This window comes from Cherax quadricarinatus, chromosome 69 (genome assembly GCF_038502225.1).
Source record: "Cherax quadricarinatus isolate ZL_2023a chromosome 69, ASM3850222v1, whole genome shotgun sequence".
Classification (NCBI taxonomy): Eukaryota; Metazoa; Arthropoda; class Malacostraca; order Decapoda; family Parastacidae; genus Cherax; species Cherax quadricarinatus.
In genome coordinates this window covers 18,455,880-18,475,500 of record NC_091360.1, presented here as the reverse complement: position 1 = coordinate 18,475,500, position 19,621 = coordinate 18,455,880, and the positions used below count along the sequence as shown (strand labels likewise).

Below are 19,621 nucleotides of genomic sequence, written 5' to 3'. Positions count from 1 at the left end.
GATCGCAGCTCAGGCAGACTCCAACACAGACTCACTCAATAACTATTCTCTTGATTATTTTTATGCAATTTATATTTCTTTTATTTTTTGTCATATATTTATCTACTGATCCTGACATCACCACCACTATTACTCCCCCACATTCACCCAAATGTTTCTCCCTTCCATACAACCGAACGTACACTCTCATACTCACACATGCACACACACACACACACACACACACACACACACACACACACACACACACACACACACACACACACACACACACACACACACACACATACACACACACACACACACACACACTCACACAAATCTCACATGCGTACAAAATCATGTCAATACTCCTAATATACTGTCAGTGCTATCTGTAGTCTATGTACGTATAATATAATTATACCAATGTACCAGCCGGTATGACGGTTGGTGGGGTACCAGCCGGTATTACGGTTGGAGGGATACCAGCCGGTATGACGGTTGGAGGGGTGTGTCTCCTATGACCTGTGATTCATATTATGTGCATGCATTTGTAGGTAGTGTCGGTTGCCAGCATGGTACTGACCAAGACAGGTCAGACTCGGCAGGTTATTTTCTTCCTCAACTTTATACATAAGGCAACCAGAGCAAGAACAAGTGTTATTTCATTCCCATATCACATCTCAGCAGACTCATGACATTCACATTCCCAGATGTAAACACACCCATGGTACTTTTTCGCCTGCTCACCCGCATCATTCTCAAGGCTTAATAATATTAATAATAATAATAATAATAATAATAATAATAATAATAATAATAATAATAATAATAACAATAGGTACATGTACAAGGTATACAGACCATAGCTGACATCAATGACATACTACTATATAGAAAGCCACTTGTTATGCAGAGCATTTTGGGCAAATTAGGTTAGTTTTGTCCTAGGATGCGACCCACACCAGTTCTCTAACACCCAGGTACCCATTTTACTACTGATGGGGAACATAGACAACCGGTGTAAAGAAACGTGCCCAATGTTTCTACCCTCGCGGGGAATCGAACCCGGATCCTCGCCATGTGACGCGAAAGCTTTACCCACCAGGCCTAGGGGCACTTCGTGAAACGTATTCACCCTCTTCCGGCCTGTAAGATGCATGACGTTGAGTGCCTCTTCAATAATGCCTCTCTTGATAATTTCTTAATTTTCATAGAGTGAAGGTCAATGAACGGTTACTTCATCTCCCTATAACCACTGATGTCTTTCCTGATCTAATTCACCTTTGTGTTAATTAACTCTACCTCTTTTTCAATTCAAAGTCAATTTTATTCTCATTCCTTCGGTGTTGTTATTGGCTCTCCTCCATCCCGTGTTCTTGCTAACCTTTATTTATATATAATACTTCGAAACTGCTCTACTTCCTATTATTGGTGTGTGACTTGAACTCTGGCAATGCTGTGTGAATGATATCTTTGATTTTTTTCCGTGACTCTAGTCTCTCCCTACCATTTCTCGATGATCGTAACAATCTAGCTTTTTCCATCATGCTCAGACCGGAATGGAATTCTAACTCTTTGCTTTCTTTTCTTGATGTACATGTCCATAGCGTGGCTACAGGCTTTGCTTTTCTCGTTTATCACAAGCTTATGCACAGTGGCATGTATATTCATAGATTTTCTTACACTGCTCCCTCTGGCAAGAGGGAGCAATTTTTATTTCTCTCTTTCTCTGTGCTCTCCGCATTTGTGACCTTCAGTTTATGGCTCTGAAATTTTTACTCTTCACAATTCGTTCTCTCGTCTTGGCTGCATTTCCGATTTCATAAACTCTGCCTTCTCACATACTAAACGGAATTTCTTTCTTCCCAAACCCTCCTGTTCTTACGTTCCTTATATTTCCAGTCTCTCTACTCTTAACATCTCTTTCCGTTCCTTAAACATCAGACTTACTTTTCGCCAAACTGACACCTTTCATATTAATCCAATTCATACCTTTTCTTCTGCTTTTGTTACTTCCAGAGTTTACTCTATTTCCTGCTTCTCTAGTTCTCTTCAATACTTTGGAGAAATTGGCTACTTTCCTTCTGATGTGTTAGATCTGCCAGCACCAATAATTCCCTTTTCTCTCATGTTAAAGATCAAAGTCATCCTATTGACTGGTGTACAAGAATGGTATACAATACCGACAAGATGAAGAATTAAACACATGTGCAACATCTGAGTATTTTTATTTGTAAACATTTCGTCATCCAGTTGCTTTATCAATAAAATTCAAGGACATAATGGGAAACCTGCAGAACTATATGCAAAAATGAGGTAATCAGTCCCTTACCCTTGAATTTGGTGATGAGCAGCGAAGTCTTCCCATTACGTCCTTGAATTATATTGAGAAAGCCACTGTCAGGCGATATGTCTACAATAAAATACCCTGAGATTGCACATGTGTCTAATTCTTCCCACTGACTCGTCGCTGCCAAAACTGTCTACCCTTCTTCTAGCCTTCACGGACGCTGTCTTATTAAGGCATCCTTTATATACAACTTTCCTAATATGGATCTTAGTCGTGGCTTTGTCATTATATTGTCAAATCCTCTAAATTTCAGAGCACTCGAGACTTAACCTGATCTTTATCTCTTCTCCTTACCTATATTTTCTTTGTCTTTATTTTTCTTCTGCCTAGGTGTGTTCTATCCTTCAGCATATTCCTAGGTTTGTGGCCCCACCGTCGTGAGTAATTAACTTTTCTGCAAAGTTCTTATTTCTAGTCCTTAGACCTTCTCTACTACTGCAACTTCTTCTACTACTAATATTTCCTCGCTTCACTCTACTTTCTGTCTCTTGTGCCACTACTATTATTCCTGCTACTTACTATTACTTCCACCACCAATACAACAAATGTCTCCATTTCCTTCTTTTTTCCTCCTTTCTTTGTCCACTCCCTGCCCTCCTCGTGTATATACTTGCTCTCTTACCTTCGTACGTTAGTGTGACTAGCTAATGGTCCAAGTCGGGACCGAAACCTCGTCATAAGTTTTCTTCTCCTATGTTTGGACTTTGTGAGTATAGTTCCGGTCAAGGTATTGTGTCTGTCTGTTGTTTGTTTCTCCCAATTTCTTCACATTTTCCCACATTTTCTCAGTACCTCTCCATATTTTCCCATATCCCTGGAGGACTTAACGGGGGTCAACGCCCCCACGGATCGGTCCATTACTATATGTTTATTAATTTTCTTTCATTTTCCATATTTCTACCGAGTGGGTGTTCCGGGGATCAATGCCGCAGCAGTTTATCTATCCAGCTCCTTCTTGAAGGCAGCCAGGAGTAATTCCCGTTATGACTGGTGGGAGGCTGTTGAACAGTCTTGGGCCCAAGGACGCTTATTATGTTTCCTGTTAGCTTATTAATGGCGCCTCTACTCTACTCTGGGGTTGTGTTGCAATGTCTGTCCAATCTTTTCCTTTCGTAGGGAGTGATTTTTGTGCGCAGATGTGGGACTATTTCCTCTAGGATTTTCCAGGCTTGCATTATGATGTATCTCGCTCGCCTACTCTTCAGTGAGTACAGATCAAGTAATTCCTAGCGTTTCCAGTAATTAAGTTTTTTGACAGAACTTAAATGTGCAGTAAAGGTTCTCTGTACTTTCTCTAGATCCGTGATTTCATCTGCCTTGAATATAACTGTTACTGTGCAGCAGCATTCATAGAAAAGGATCATCACTGGTATGGCATCCCATGTTTTGAAGACTCTCGTTATCCATCCTATCATTTCCCTCACAGATGTGATAGTGACACTGCTGTGATCCTCAAAGGTGACATCCTCTCACATTAACACTACCAAGTCCTTCATATTACTTTATCGCTCTATTGTGTGGTTAGGGTTTGTAACTTACTCTGTTCTGCTATTATTTCCTCTAGTTTTCCATAACGGAGTAGTTAAAATTTGTCCACATTGAATATCATAATATTTTCCGTTGCTCATTGGGAAACTTGTTTTAAATTCGCTTGGAGATTTACCGTGTCCTCAGTGGACGACAGTCTCATGCGTATTTTAATATCGTCTGCAGAGAAAAACACGGTTTACATCTCTGTCTCTGTGTGATATGAGGATGAGAAACAATATGGAATTAGTACTGTGCTGTCTGGAATAGAGATTTTCATTGTGGCAACCTCTGACTTAACTCTTTACTATAACTCTGTGTTGAAATGGTTATAACTATAAAGATCTATCTGCCCACATGCCAGTTATCCCATTAGCAAGCATTTTATGCGCCATTACAACATGATTGCACTTGTCAAAATTTGCATAAACTACATCTACATTCTGTTTGTCTTTCAGTGCATCCAAGATCATATCACAGTGGTCCAGTAGTTGCGAGAGGCACTATCGACCTGCTTTAAACCCATGTTGTTCTGAACTGTGTAACTGTTGGGATACAAAAAGATTTGTGATCATGCTTCTTAAAACTCTTCTTAAAATTTTATGATATGGGATATTTGAGCTGTTAGTCTCTAGTTGTGTGTTGTTGCTTTGCTTGTACCTTAGTGGAGTGGGGCCATATCCGTAGTTTTTAGTGACTGTGGGATTATACCTATGTCCAAACTCCCTCTTCATATCATATTTAAGGCAAGTAAAAAGGATTTCTTGCAGATCTTGATGAACTAGGAATGGGAATGTTGTCTTTGGCTTTTTCACAGTCCAGTGGTGTTAGGATTATGTCAGAAATTTATCATACATTGACAAGGTTTTGAGAAACATTCATGAAATAATTGATTTGGATTGTCGATGTTTAGACTGATTAATGGCTTGCTAAACACAGTTTTGTACCGAGACTTTAGTATCTCACTCATTTCTTTGTTGTCATCTGTGTTAGTTCCATCTTGTCTAAGCAAGGACCCATATACTAAATGTTGTTTTTGCTTTGTTTTAGGCATATGCTAAACCAAAAAATTGAATTTCTTTCAATTTCATTAATTGCTTTAACCTCCTCTTGTCTCTCCTGGATCCTGTATAAATCATTTAATCAGATAATCTCTGCACTTCAGAAGCTCCAGTGATTCTTTGCCTTCTCTCTCCAGTGAACCTCTTCTCTTCTTTTTTCTTAGGGGAATATGCCTTGAGCATACTCCAGCTGCCAGAAATTTGTTCTTTTCAAGGCACCAGTTTGAATCTGTGGTATTTAAGATATTTCCCCAGCATGTTTAATTGATGTCCTTGATGTTGAAGTTGAATTTGGTGAAGGCACCTTCGTAACTCTATGTATTTGGTTGGTGAGGATTCCTGTACATATATGTCTGGGCTTCGGTTAGACTGTGATCCGAATTAGTTGTTTTGATATTGTTATGTTTCTTACCAGGTCCTCATGATTTGTGAAATATGGCCAAGTTTGTTTTCCAGTCTTGTTGGCTCCACTATCTATTAGCTTACGGTGTATTAATTGAAGAGATTCATCAACTCGTGTGTGTGTGACTTTTCATTTGAGCTGCCTCCAGGAATAGCCTCTACTACAACATTATTTGCTACATTCTTTGATTCTGAATGTCTTAAATCAAAGTCACCAAGCAGCAAGATGTTCGGGGATGGAGCTGGAAGGTTTTCCAGACAATAATAAATTTTCAATAACTGTTCCTTGAACTATTGATAAGTTGCATCTGGTGGCTTATATACAACCACAATAACTAAGCTTTCCTTCTCGATCTTTATAGTTAAAACTTCATCTACACCATTTGTGGTGTTCAGTTAGTCTGTGTAAATGAGCGAATCATTAACATACAGGCCAACTTTCCCTTCTTGCCTGATTTTTCTGTCATCCATATTTCACTTTTGTGTGGGTCTCTGTGAAGGCTGCAAACATCGCATTTGACTTTTGTAGAAGTATATTGATTAAGGTTATTTTGTTATTGGTGGATGGTTTAAGGCCCTATATATTTGCAAAAACAAATGAAATCGTATTGCCTATTTGCTGGGAGGATTTTGTTGTTGGCATCACTAGTCTTGGTTCTGGAGTAGCGAGACCACTGGGGATGCCTCCAGTCCAACACGGCTCCAAGATGGTGGAATATTTTGGTTAAATTTTTTCCATTTTTTTCATTTCTTGCCACTAAAACATCTCTTGGAGTGAGATCATGGTTATTTTTTTTTTTTTTTTTTTTTTTGGGGGGGGGGGGGGGGGTCAGTAGCATTGTTTTTTGAGGACTGAGGAATGATATATTTCAGGGTGCAAGAGTTTACATGACGTAGAACAACATACTCCCCGTGTCTAAACGTATTTTCTCATATTTCTTCATTTTTCCTTCGTGTTTATCTTTAATTTAAGATATTCGTTATATTTCACATTTCCCCGCATTATCCCTATTTTTATACCCATGTTTATTTCCCATATTCCCATATTTCCCAATTTCTATCAATAGTTACCCAAATTTTAAGATATTTCCCCATGTTTAAGTTTCCATATATTTTTAAGTATTTTCACATTTTACCTCAGTTAATATATTAACCTTAAATGCTGAATACTTATAAATACAACTCAACATTTAATCACACATGCATGACCTGTTTGATATATTATTAATTATTTTTATAGAAAGAAAGCAATCATGTATAAAACAGTTACTACCTTTGTTTACGTTGAAACTGTGGAAAGAGAGATGATTGATTCATCAAATGCATTTAACTCTGATTGTCTTAGTAATTATACATAACTTTGTGAATATGTTAATAGTATATAATACCGAGAAGTTGATAAGTAATACACATGGGCAAAGTTTCGGAATAAAGATATATAGATAGCTGTGTTCGTCTTAGAGAATAAATCTGTTTACCACCCAACCCCTTCCATAGTCAAGGTTGTGTGTAAATATTATAATGATGTGTTTGACAGGACTGTCTGCACTCTGCTATACTATGGACTATCCTACAACTCTAACAGTTTGGCTGGCAATATCTTTGTAAATTTCATCGCCACGATGTTGGTCGAGGTCCCATCATACATCTTCACCTACCTGGTTCTTGACAGGTAACATCTTCACCTACCTCGTTCTTGACAGGTAACATCTTCACCTACCTCGTTCTTGACATGTAACATATTCACCTACCTCGTTCTTGACAGGTAACATCTTCACCTACGTCGTTCTTGACAGGTAACATCTTCACCTACCTCGTTCTTGACATGTAACATATTCACCTACCTCGTTCTTGACAGGTAACATCTTCACCTACCTCGCTCTTGACAGGTAACATATTCACCTACCTGGTTCTTGACAGGTAACATCTTAACTTACCTCGTTCTTGACAGGTAACATCTTAACTTACCTCGTTCTTGACAGGTAACATCATCACCTACCTGGTTATTGACAGGTAACATCTTAACTTACCTCGTTCCTGACAGGTAACATCATTACCTACCTGGTTCTTGACAGGTAACATCTTCACCTACCTCGTTCTTGACATGTAACATATTCACCTACCTCGTTCTTGACAGGTAACATCTTCACCTACCTCGCTCTTGACAGGTAACATCATCACCTACCTGGTTATTGACAGGCAACATCTTAACTTACCTCGTTCTTGACAGGTAACATCTTAACTTACCTCGTTCTTGACAGGTAACATCATTACCTACCTGGTTCTTGACAGGTAACATCTTAACTTACCTGGTTCTTGACAGGTAACATCTTAACTTACCTGGTTCTTGACAGGTAACATCTTCATTCACTAGTGAGGGAGGAAACCATAACATGTGTCTAACCAGCCAAAAAAAGGATTTTACAAATTTCAAAAAATATGAACTAATAATACTGAAAATATTATGCGGGTACTTATAACTTTTGAAAGTTTAGATGTATTTTTTTAAATTTCGTTCATATTTTAAATTTATTGCCGTCAAGAAAAAAAAAAAAAAACACTCGACATTTATTTATATACACAATAACTGACATTTAGAGGTGACATGATCTGTACTTGAGCTTTAGAGGTCAAACTCACATGATGTTATTCGATTTGAGGATCACAACGACTGAACTCAGATTTAGAATAAATTTTTCCAGCTCTTGTGGAACTCAGTTTCATATTTCACTCATTAATAAACCTATTTGAGAGTCAGAGAACTAAACATTTTAAGTATCCATTGATGAATGAGTTCCATAAGAATTTAGAACTTTCCTGTGGCCCAAAAAATAATAATATAATTAATAATGATAATCATCTTTGTCTTCGTCTGTATCGTATTTTCTTCTTCTTTTTCCTCTTCTTCTTCTTATAATTATAATTAACATTATTATTATTATTATTATTATTATTATTATTATTATTATTATTATTATTATTATTATTATTATTATTATTATTATTATTATTATATTATCGTTAACGCACCTTGGGACAGGCGGTGATTGAACCCATGGCAAGCAAGACCTGAAACAACAGGTAGGCCAATGCGTAAGCCATTCAGATGTCTACAGTATGAGTCATCCAATGATTTTATCCCGACCTGTTCCGTGGTTTGTTCGCAATCGTGTTATTACGATTTCGTGAGTAATGATGGCGGTTTAGCGGGGTCTTGAACTAGAGTTTGCCACATCTACAGCCAGCTGGCCAAGTGGCTTTCACACTTGCCTGGTGTTTCAGGATTCACTTGCTCAGGGTTCAAAGCCCACCCGTTCCGTGGTTTGTGTGCAATCATGTTATTACGATTTCGTGAGTCATTATTATTAGTGTTGTTATCATTATTATAAAGATGTCACAGAATGTTTTACAATTTGATCTTGCTGTAATATAAGTGTTTGAATAGAAACGATGGAAGAACAGAATTTATTCCAATGATGTTTTGGACCATGATTTTAGTGTGAGAGTTGAGTAAGTTTTTACTGCCTGCTCGACCACACAGTGTGTCCTATGTGTAGGTTGTTACTGTTATACCACACAGTGTGTCCTATGTGTAGGTTGTTACTGTTATACCACACAGTGTGAGAGTCATGTAGGTTGTTACTGTTATACCACACAGTGTGAGTCATGTAGGTTGTTACTGTTATACCACACAGTGTGTCCTATGTGTAGGTTGTTACTGTTATACCACACAGTGTGTCCTATGTGTAGGTTGTTACTGTTATACCACACAGTGTGTCCTATGTGTAGGTTGTTACTGTTATACCACACAGTGTGTCCTATGTGTAGGTTGTTACTGTTATACCACACAGTGTGTCCTATGTGTAGGTTGTTACTGTTATACCACACAGTGTGTCCTATGTGTAGGTTGTTACTGTTATACCACACAGTGTGTCCTATGTGTAGGTTGTTACTGTTATACCACACAGTGTGAGAGTCATGTAGGTTGTTACTGTTATACCACACAGTGTGAGTCATGTAGGTTGTTACTGTTATACCACACAGTGTGAGTCATGTAGGTTGTTACTGTTATACCACACAGTGTGAGTCATGTAGGTTGTTACTGTTATACCACACAGTGTGAGTCATGCAGGTTGTTACTGTTATACCACACAGTGTGAGAGTCATGTAGATTGTTACTGTTATACCACACAGTGTGAGTCATGCAGGTTGTTACTGTTATACCACACAGTGTGAGAGTCATGTAGATTGTTACTGTTATACCACACAGTGTGAGTCGTGCAGGTTGTTACTGTTATACCACACAGTGTGTCCTATGTGTAGGTTGTTACTGTTATACCACACAGTGTGTCCTATGTGTAGGTTGTTACTGTTATACCACACAGTGTGTCCTATGTGTAGGTTGTTACTGTTATACCACACAGTGTGTCCTATGTGTAGGTTGTTACTGTTATACCACACAGTGTGAGAGTCATGTAGGTTGTTACTGTTATACCACACAGTGTGAGTCATGTAGGTTGTTACTGTTATACCACACAGTGTGAGTCATGTAGGTTGTTACTGTTATACCACACAGTGTGAGAGTCATGTAGATTGTTACTGTTATACCACACAGTGTGAGTCGTGCAGGTTGTTACTGTTATACCACACAGTGTGAGTCATGTAGGTTGTTACTGTTATACCACACAGTGTGAGTCATGTAGGTTGTTACTGTTATACCACACAGTGTGAGAGTCATGTAGGTTGTTACTGTTATACCACACAGTGTGAGTCATGTAGGTTGTTACTGTTATACCACACAGTGTGAGTCATGTAGGTTGTTACTGTTATACCACACAGTGTGAGTCATGTAGGTTGTTACTGTTATACCACACAGTGTGAGTCATGCAGGTTGTTACTGTTATACCACACAGTGTGAGAGTCATGTAGATTGTTACTGTTATACCACACAGTGTGAGTCGTGCAGGTTGTTACTGTTATACCACACAGTGTGAGTCATGTAGGTTGTTACTGTTATACCACACAGTGTGAGTCATGTAGGTTGTTACTGTTATACCACACAGTGTGAGTCATGCAGGTTGTTACTGTTATACCACACAGTGTGAGAGTCATGTAGATTGTTACTGTTATACCACACAGTGTGAGTCATGTAGATTGTTACTGTTATACCACACAGTGTGAGAGTTATGTAGGTTGTTACTGTTATACCACACAGTGTGAGTCGTGTAGGTTGTTACTGTTATACCACACAGTGTGAGAGTTATGTAGGTTGTTACTGTTATACCACACAGTGTGAGAGTTATGTAGGTTGTTACTGTTATACCACACAGTGTGAGAGTTATGTAGGTTGTTACTGTTATACCACACAGTGTGAGTCATGTAGGTTGTTACTGTTATACCACACAGTGTGAGAGTTATGTAGGTTGTTACTGTTATACCACACAGTGTGAGAGTTATGTAGGTTGTTACTGTTATACCACACAGTGTGAGAGTTATGTAGGTTGTTACTGTTATACCACACAGTGTGAGAGTTATGTAGGTTGTTACTGTTATACCACACAGTGTGAGTCATGTAGGTTGTTACTGTTATACCACACAGTGTGAGAGTTATGTAGGTTGTTACTGTTATACCACACAGTGTGAGTCATGTAGGTTGTTACTGTTATACCACACAGTGTGAGAGTCATGTAGGTTGTTACTGTTATACCACACAGTGTGAGAGTTATGTAGGTTGTTACTGTTATACCACACAGTGTGAGTCATGTAGGTTGTTACTGTTATACCACACAGTGTGAGAGTTATGTAGGTTGTTACTGTTATACCACACAGTGTGAGAGTTATGTAGGTTGTTACTGTTATACCACACAGTGTGAGAGTCATGTAGGTTGTTACTGTTATACCACCTCTTCAAGGGGGGCTCCTTGGCGTGGTGAAGAGGCTCTTGGTCTGAGGAATTAGACCTGTCAGTCTACTTCCTCAGACCGAACTTAATTACCCCCAATCCCCGGTTCCCTATCCCACCCTCCCCATCCTCCCTCCCCATCCTCCCCTTTTTCCTTTCCTCCTCCTCCTCCCCACCCCTCCCTTTTGCCCTTCCTTTTTTTTTTTTTTTTTTTTTTTTTTTTTTCCACAGGCACGCTAGTAGGGGAAAGGGTACCGGGGTCCATCCCATTCCGTTGAGGTTCTTGGCGGTGGCGTAGTTTGCCGTGGAATCTGGATTGCCTGGGGATGTCCTGATCCCTCTCCGGTATCCCGGAGGGTGGCTTTGGGTGTCTCTCGGGCGACGGGTGTATCTCTGGAAGCCACCTTTCGGATTCCGGGGGTGGTGGCCGAAGGAGGTATGCTTTGTGGTGGATTTCCGGCCGCCCTCTCTTTTGTCCACCGAGGTAGCTCGGCAGATGTGAGGTTGCTATCCCAGATTGCCGATTTACTGGCATGATGGGTAGGGTATGGCACGGGTTCCATGCTGCATCTGCGCTACTTGCAGTGCTGAGGTCCTCTTGGGCGCGGAGGGAGATTTCTGGCCCTTTCATTCCTCCTAGGAACTATTCCTTCCCGGTCCCCCCTTTTTTTATTCTTTTTTTTATTTTTATTTTCTTTTCTTCTTTCTTTTTCTTTCTTAAAAACAAAAAGAAAGAAGTAACCTAACCATGGCAGCCCTAGTCCATGAACCTGCTACCCCCACGTCCCCTTCTTGATACCGCACCCCGTTCTGACCCCGCCTCGTCTTTGGACCACTCTTCGGACACTCCTCATGCCTCTGTACCTCTTGCCGGTGCTGTTTCCTCACCCGCTTCAGGTACTGAGGCCTCGACTGACTCCTTCGATTTATCTGACCTTCGCTCTCCTCTGACTATGCTTCCGGCCTCTCCCTCTACGGTGCGGCAATTTTCGAATCGCCGGCCCGTTCCACGTCGGACCAACTCTGGTCCCACGCCTAAACGACAACGACAATTTCCTGCTGATGATATTTCTCCACCTTCTCGTTCTTCTCAGAAAAGATCGACACGTCCTTCACTACCTTTCCACGCTCAGTTTCAGACTGCACAATGGACTAAATTCTTCCTTTACGACCGACTTCCTCTACTGCCTATCTTTCTGACCACAGTATTGGCAAGGCACTCCTAGGCCGTGTTGGTAAAGATATTTCTTTTCATGCTCTTAAGAGAGGTACGCGCATCGTCACCGTACAGAATGCTACCCAGGCTCATGAGCTTTCTCGTCTTTCCCATATCGATACTGTTCCTGTAACTATTGAAAAGCATCATTCCCTCAATTCTTGTAGTGGTACCATCATTCTGCCCCATACCATAGTTCAACAAAATTTCCAGACATGTGGCACTGACATTCTTGAACAGCTGGAACTCCAAGATCTCCCAATCCTCAAGGTAGACACTTACGTTCTTCCTGCCCGCGGGCGGAGACGATACCCTAGCAATGTGGCTCGTTTAACTTTTGACATCCGTGAACTCCCATCCTCAGTTTATGTAGCAGGACATCGGTTACAAGTTCGAAAGGTGATCCCTACACCGCAACAGTGTAGAAATTGCTGGCGATTTGGCCATCCAGCGAAATATTGCAGATCTATCGCCGAATGCCCAGTCTGTGGTGCCGATGACCATTCTAATACGTCTTGCAATCGACCTCCCTCTTGCCTTAATTGTAATGAGGCTCACCCTTCGTACTCTCGCCGTTGTCAAGTCTACTTAAACGAGCGGGAAATCCGTTACCTCAAAGAGGCAGAAGGTCTCCCTTATGCCATGGCAGTTTCTCATCTCCACCTCCAAGGGAGACTACCTCGTGTTTCTTATTCCCGTGTTTCAAAACGTCCTCCCACTTCTGGTATCCCATCTTCTGCACCCACCTCTGTGGTTACCTCTCCCATAGTCACTCCTGTAGCTAATTCTTTTGCTGTCCTCGGCTCAGACGTCCCTACTTCAACGTCTCAGTCTGATCTTGCTTCTTCGTGTTCTCTCTCACAAGCCTCAGTAGTGACGAGATCTCGTATGACACCTCCTCCCAATCGTCCCTCTACTTCTCAAAAGTCAAAAAAAGGTCCGTTAACACCTCCTACCCATCTTCCACCTCCTCATTTTCCCTTCCCTGTCTCTGTACCTGGTTCTCCCCCTCTCACTGGCACTGTTACAAGTGTAGAGGTTCACCCTCCTCCTCATACTGTACCTTCCTCCCCTGTTCCCTCCCAAGTTTCTTCCTCTTCTGCCACCTCCCAGGTTTCTGCCTCTTCTGTCCCCTCCCACGCTTCTCCAGTTCCCTCCACCCTTCCGTCCCCCCCTACCTTGGTACAGTCCATTACAGTTCCAATCTTTACTCATCCTCCCCCTACCATTTCCAATATTGTCTCCCATATGACGTCTCTGAATTCTGAAACACTTGAAGCAATCTCTGAATATATTGCAGAGACCAAACCATCAATGGACACTGATCCACCCTCCGCTCCTTCTCTCTCCTCTACTCCATCTGCACAACTCCTTTCTTCACAGTGCACCGTTCCTTCGCTGCTTGAACGTTTTCCACTGCCTCCGCATGTGGACTTTTCTAACCCCTCTAGTCCGTAAGAACCCTTACCTGCGGGTTTCAGGTATCTTTATCATTGCCAATCATGGCCTATTTACAGTGGAATATACGCGGCCTCAGGGGTAATCGGGGTGAGCTTCAGATGTTACTCTCCCAGTTTTCCCCTGTTGGTGTTTGCTTACAGGAACCAAAATTACACTCTGCTGTTATCTCTCCCATCTCAGGCTATAATTTATTGTATTCTTCAGATCCTTTTCCTGATGGGACCTTTAATGAAAGTGCCCTTCTTATCCGCACTGATATTCCGTACTATCAGCTATTTGTTCATACTTCGCTGCATTACACAGCAGCCCGTATCCACTTGCATAGGTGGTATACGCTCTGTTCTTTATATCTCTCTCCTTCTCGGGCATTATCTATTCCGGATATTGCCTTTCTTGTTTCGTCATTACCACCACCGATTCTGTTACTTGGTGATTTTAATGCCCACCATTTCCTCTGGGGGGAGGTCTCACTGTGATTCACACTCTCTCTTGCATCGATCTCTCAGTCTGCTCTTCCTCCGCCGCATTAGACTTCACTTGGTCTGTTCTTCTGGACTTACATGACAGCGATCATTTCCCAATCATTCTTACTTCCCCTTCATATTCACCACCTCTTCGCATCCCACGCTGGCAATTTGATCAGGCAAATTGGAACCTTTACTCACACCTAACTGTTTTTAGAGAGGTTCCTTCTTCGTCCTCCATCGATGAGCTTTTACACCTCTTCTCGTCCTCCGTTTTAACCGCAGCTTCTCATTCTATACCCCAAACTTCGGGCAGGCATTCTCAGAAATGCGTGCCTTGGTGGTCTCCTGCTTGTGCTCGTGCAGTACGTTTGAAACGCGCTGCATGGGGCAGGTACCGGTACAATAGAACCACAGAGAGACTTCTTGAATTTAAGCAGAAGCGTGCGATCGCTCGCCGTGTCATCCGTGACGCTAAACGCACTTGCTGGCGAGATTATGTCTCCACCATCACCTCTGCTTCCTCTATGAGTGCAGTCTGGAAAAAAGTACGAAAACTGAGTGGTAAATATTCTCCTGACCCGGCTCCTGTTCTGCGGGTTGCCGGTGTTGATATAGCAAACCCACTAGATGTTGCCAATGAAATTGGCAATCATCTGGTCCGTATTTCTCAGGGACTCCATCTATGCCCCTCATTTCTTTCCTCAAAGTCTGCCAGAGAGTTAGCACCCTTGGACTTCTCTTCTCTCAGAGAAGAACAGTATAATGTGCCTTTTACACTTCAAGAACTGGAGGCAACACTCTCAGCTTGCCGATCATCGGCAGCTGGGCCCGACGACATTCATATTCGTATGCTACAACATTTACATCAGTCAGCCCTTGCAGTCCTATTACGCCTTTACAATCTTATTTGGTCACAAGGAGTTCTTCCACAGCTGTGGAAATCCGTCATTGTTCTCCCTTTCCGCAAACCAGGCACTACGGGACATGAAACCTCCCACTATCGTCCCATTGCTCTTACCAGTGCAGTTTGCAAAGTAATGGAACGCCTAGTAAATAGACGTTTAGTGTGGTATTTAGAGACACACAACAGTCCACTCGTCAATATGGCTTTCGTAAGGGACGTTCTACTATAGACCCCTTACTACGCTTGGATACGTATGTTCGTAATGCCTTTGCGAATAACCACTCAGTTATTGCCATATTTTTTGACCTTGAGTAGGCATATGACACAACTTGGAGGTATAATATTTTAGCCCAAGCCCACTCCTTAGGCCTTCGAGGCAATCTACCATCCTTCCTTAAGAACTTTTTAACTGACAGGCATTTCCGTGTTCGGGTTAATAATGTGCTCTCCCCGGACTTTATCCAAACTGAAGGTGTCCCCCAGGGATGTGTTCTGAGCACAACACTTTTTCTCCTTGCTATTAATGATTTGGCCTCTAGTCTTCCATCAAATATTTGGTCATCACTCTATGTTGATGACTTCGCTATTGCCTGTGCAGGCGCTGACTGTCACCTTATTACAGTTTCTCTCCAGCATGCAGTCGACCGTGTTTCCAATTGGGCCACCACACGTGGGTTTAAATTTTCCAGCATTAAAACCCACCAAATTACTTTCACTAGACGCTCTGTCATCTCCAATCATCCTTTGTACCTCTATGGCTCCCGTATCCCTGAACGTGATACAGTCAAGTTTCTGGGCCTCTTCTTTGATCGTAGGTTATCTTGGAAACCTCACATTACCTCTCTGAAGGCAACTTGCCACAGCCGGCTGAATCTCCTTAAAACCCTTGCTCATCTTTCATGGGGAGCTGATCGTCGAACCCTCCTTCGCCTACATTCCACCCTTATCTTATCGAAACTTGATTATGGTGACCAGATCTATTCAGCGGCATCTCCTGCTACTCTCTCTAGCCTTAACCCCATTCATCACCAAGGATTACGTTTATGCCTTGGTGCTTTTCGCTCTTCCCCTGTCGAGAGCCTCTATGCAGAAGCGAACGTTCCATCCTTATCCGATCCCCGTGATGCCCATTGCCTTCGCTACTATGTACGCTCTCATGATCTCCGCAATCCTTCCATTTGTAGAATGGTCACTGATATTAGTAGACATTCTTTATTTGTTCGCCGCCCCTGTTTACTCCGTCCCTTCTCTCTTCGCCTTCATTCGCTCTTGTCTTCTCTTCAATTACCACCTTTCTATGTACATGTAGCATCTCACTTTTCCCTACCCCCCTGGGAAGTTCCAGCTGTTCGAGTCTGTTCTTTCTCTCTCCCTTGCTCGAAAGCCCAACTGTCTACGGTCGCTTCCCTCTCTCATTTTCTTGACCACTTTCACTCTCATTCTCATGCCATTGCTGTGTACACAGATGGCTCTAAGTCTTCTGACGGCGTAGGATTCGCAGCAGTGTTTCCGGACAGCATCGTACAAGGGCATTTACTAACTTCGGCTAGTATTTTTACTGCTGAATTGTATGCCATCCTTTCAGCACTTATCCGTATTGCATCTATGCCTGTGTCATCATTTGTGGTTGTCTCAGACTCCCTTAGTGCTTTACAGGCTATACAGAAATTTGATACACCTCACCCCTTAGTCCTCCGTATCCAACTTTGGCTACGCCGCATCTTTACCAAGCATAAAGATATTGTTTTTTGTTGGGTCCCTGGTCATGTTGACGTACAGGGCAATAAACAGGCAGACACTGCTGCGCAGTCAGCAGTACATGACCTACCAGTTTCATGTAGAGGTATTCCATTTACGGACTATTTTGCTGCAATATCTTCCCAACTTCACACCCGTTGGCAACAACGTTGGTCTACTATGCTCGGCAACAAACTTCAATCTATTAAACCGAGTATAGGTTACTGGCCGTCTTCTTATCACCAATGTCGAGGTTGGGAGACTACTCTCTCCCGTCTTCGCATTGGCCATACTCGTCTTACTCATGGATATCTCATGGAGAGGCGCCCTGCTCCTCTCTGTGAGAATTGCCAAGTTCCATTATCAGTCAGCCACATTCTGTTAGACTGCCCACTTTATCAACGAGTACGCAGAATTTACCTCCGTCGTCGTCGTCTTCGCTCTGCTGCTCTCTCTTTACCTCCCCTTCTCGCTGATGGACCCACCTTTCATCCAGACTCTCTCACTGACTTTTTGACAACACCTGACTTACTTCACAAATTCTGATACCTTCAGCCCTTTCTACTTCAATCTCTTGCTGCCCCCTACCCCCGTACTATCCCCTGCCCCGCTGTTTTCTGTAACCTACTGATCATCCCTCCTCCCTTCTGCCATCCAATACCCTCGCTTCCTTCCCTACCCTGCAGCGCTGTATAGCCCTTGTGGCTTAGCGCTTCTTTTTGATTATAATAATAATAATAATACTGTTATACCACACAGTGTGAGAGTCATGTAGGTTGTTACTGTTATACCACACAGTGTGAGAGTCATGTAGGTTGTTACTGTTATACCACACATTGTGAGAGTCATGTAGGTTGTTACTGTTATACCACACATTGTGAGAGTCATGTAGGTTGTTACTGTTATACCACACATTGTGAGAGTCATGTAGGTTGTTACTGTTATACCACACAGTGTGAGAGTCATGTAGGTTGTTACTGTTATACCACACATTGTGAGAGTCATGTAGGTTGTTACTGTTATACCACACATTGTGAGAGTCATGTAGGTTGTTACTGTTATACCACACAGTGTGAGAGTCATGTAGGTTGTTACTGTTATACCACACAGTGTGAGAGTCATGTAGGTTGTTACTGTTATACCACACAGTGTGAGAGTCATGTAGGTTGTTACTGTTATACCACACAGTGTGAGAGTCATGTAGGTTGTTACTGATATACCACACAGTGTGAGAGTTATGTAGGTTGTTACTGTTATACCACACAGTGTGAGAGTTATGTAGGTTGTTAGTGTTATACCACACAGTGAGAGAGTCATGTAGGTTGTTACTGTTATACCACACAGTGAGAGAGCCATGTAGGTTGTTACTGTTATACCACACAGTGTGAGAGTTATGTAGGTTGTTACTGTTATACCACACAGTGAGAGAGTTATGTAGGTTGTTAGTGTTATACCACACAGTGAGAGAGTTATGTAGGTTGTTACTGTTATACCACACATTGTGAGAGTCATGTAGGTTGTTACTGTTATACCACACAGTGTGAGAGTTATGTAGGTTGTTACTGTTATACCACACAGTGTGAGAGTTATGTAGGTTGTTACTGTTATACCACACATTGTGAGAGACATGTAGGTTGTTACTGTTATACCACACAGTGAGAGAGTCATGTAGGTTGTTACTGTTATACCACACATTGTGAGAGACATGTAGGTTGTTACTGTTATACCACACAGTGAGAGAGTCGCGTAGGTTGTTACTGTTATACCACACAGTGAGAGAGTCATGTAGGTTGTTACTGTTATACCACACAGTGTGAGAGTTATGTAGGTTGTTACTGTTATACCACACAGTGTGAGAGTTATGTAGGTTGTTACTGTTATACCACACAGTGAGAGAGTCGCGTAGGTTGTTACTGTTATACCACACAGTGAGAGAGTCATGTAGGTTGTTACTGTTATACCACACAGTGTGAGAGTCATGTAGGTTGTTACTGTTATACCACACAGTGAGAGAGTCGCGTAGGTTGTTACTGTTATACCACACAGTGAGAGAGTCGCGTAGGTTGTTACTGTTATACCACACAGTGAGAGAGACATGTAGGTTGTTACTGTTATACCACACAGTGAGAGAGTCATGTAGGTTGTTACTGTTATACCACACAGTGAGAGAGTCATGTAGGTTGTTACTGTTATACCACACAGTGTGAGAGTCATGTAGGTTGTTACTGTTATACCACACAGTGAGAGAGTCGCGTAGGTTGTGTTATACCACACAGTGAGAGAGTCATGTAGGTTGTTACTGTTATACCACACAGTGAGAGAGTCATGTAGGTTGTTACTGTTATACCACACAGTGAGAGAGTCATGTAGGTTGTTACTGTTATACCACACAGTGTGAGAGTTATGTAGGTTGTTACTGTTATACCACACAGTGAGAGAGTCATGTAGGTTGTTACTGTTATACCACACAGTGAGAGAGTCATGTAGGTTGTTACTGTTATACCACACAGTGAGAGAGTCGCGTAGGTTGTTACTGTTATACCACACAGTGAGAGAGTCATGTAGGTTGTTACTGTTATACCACACAGTGAGAGAGTCGCGTAGGTTGT

At 41.9% G+C, this 19,621-nt stretch overlaps 1 protein-coding gene across 3 annotated transcripts in view; it reads left to right on the top strand.

Moving 5' to 3' along the window:
- The window catches only part of LOC128701878 (organic cation transporter protein), a 181,164-nt gene that overhangs the window by 112,173 nt on the left and 49,370 nt on the right, over nucleotides 1-19,621 (top strand). For all 3 annotated transcript variants that reach the window (XM_053795846.2, XM_053795845.2, XM_053795844.2), the window contains exon 8: nucleotides 6,863-6,997. In XM_053795846.2, the coding sequence (XP_053651821.2) occupies nucleotides 6,863-6,997 (135 nt within the window). The remainder of the gene's footprint in view (nucleotides 1-6,862; nucleotides 6,998-19,621) is intronic.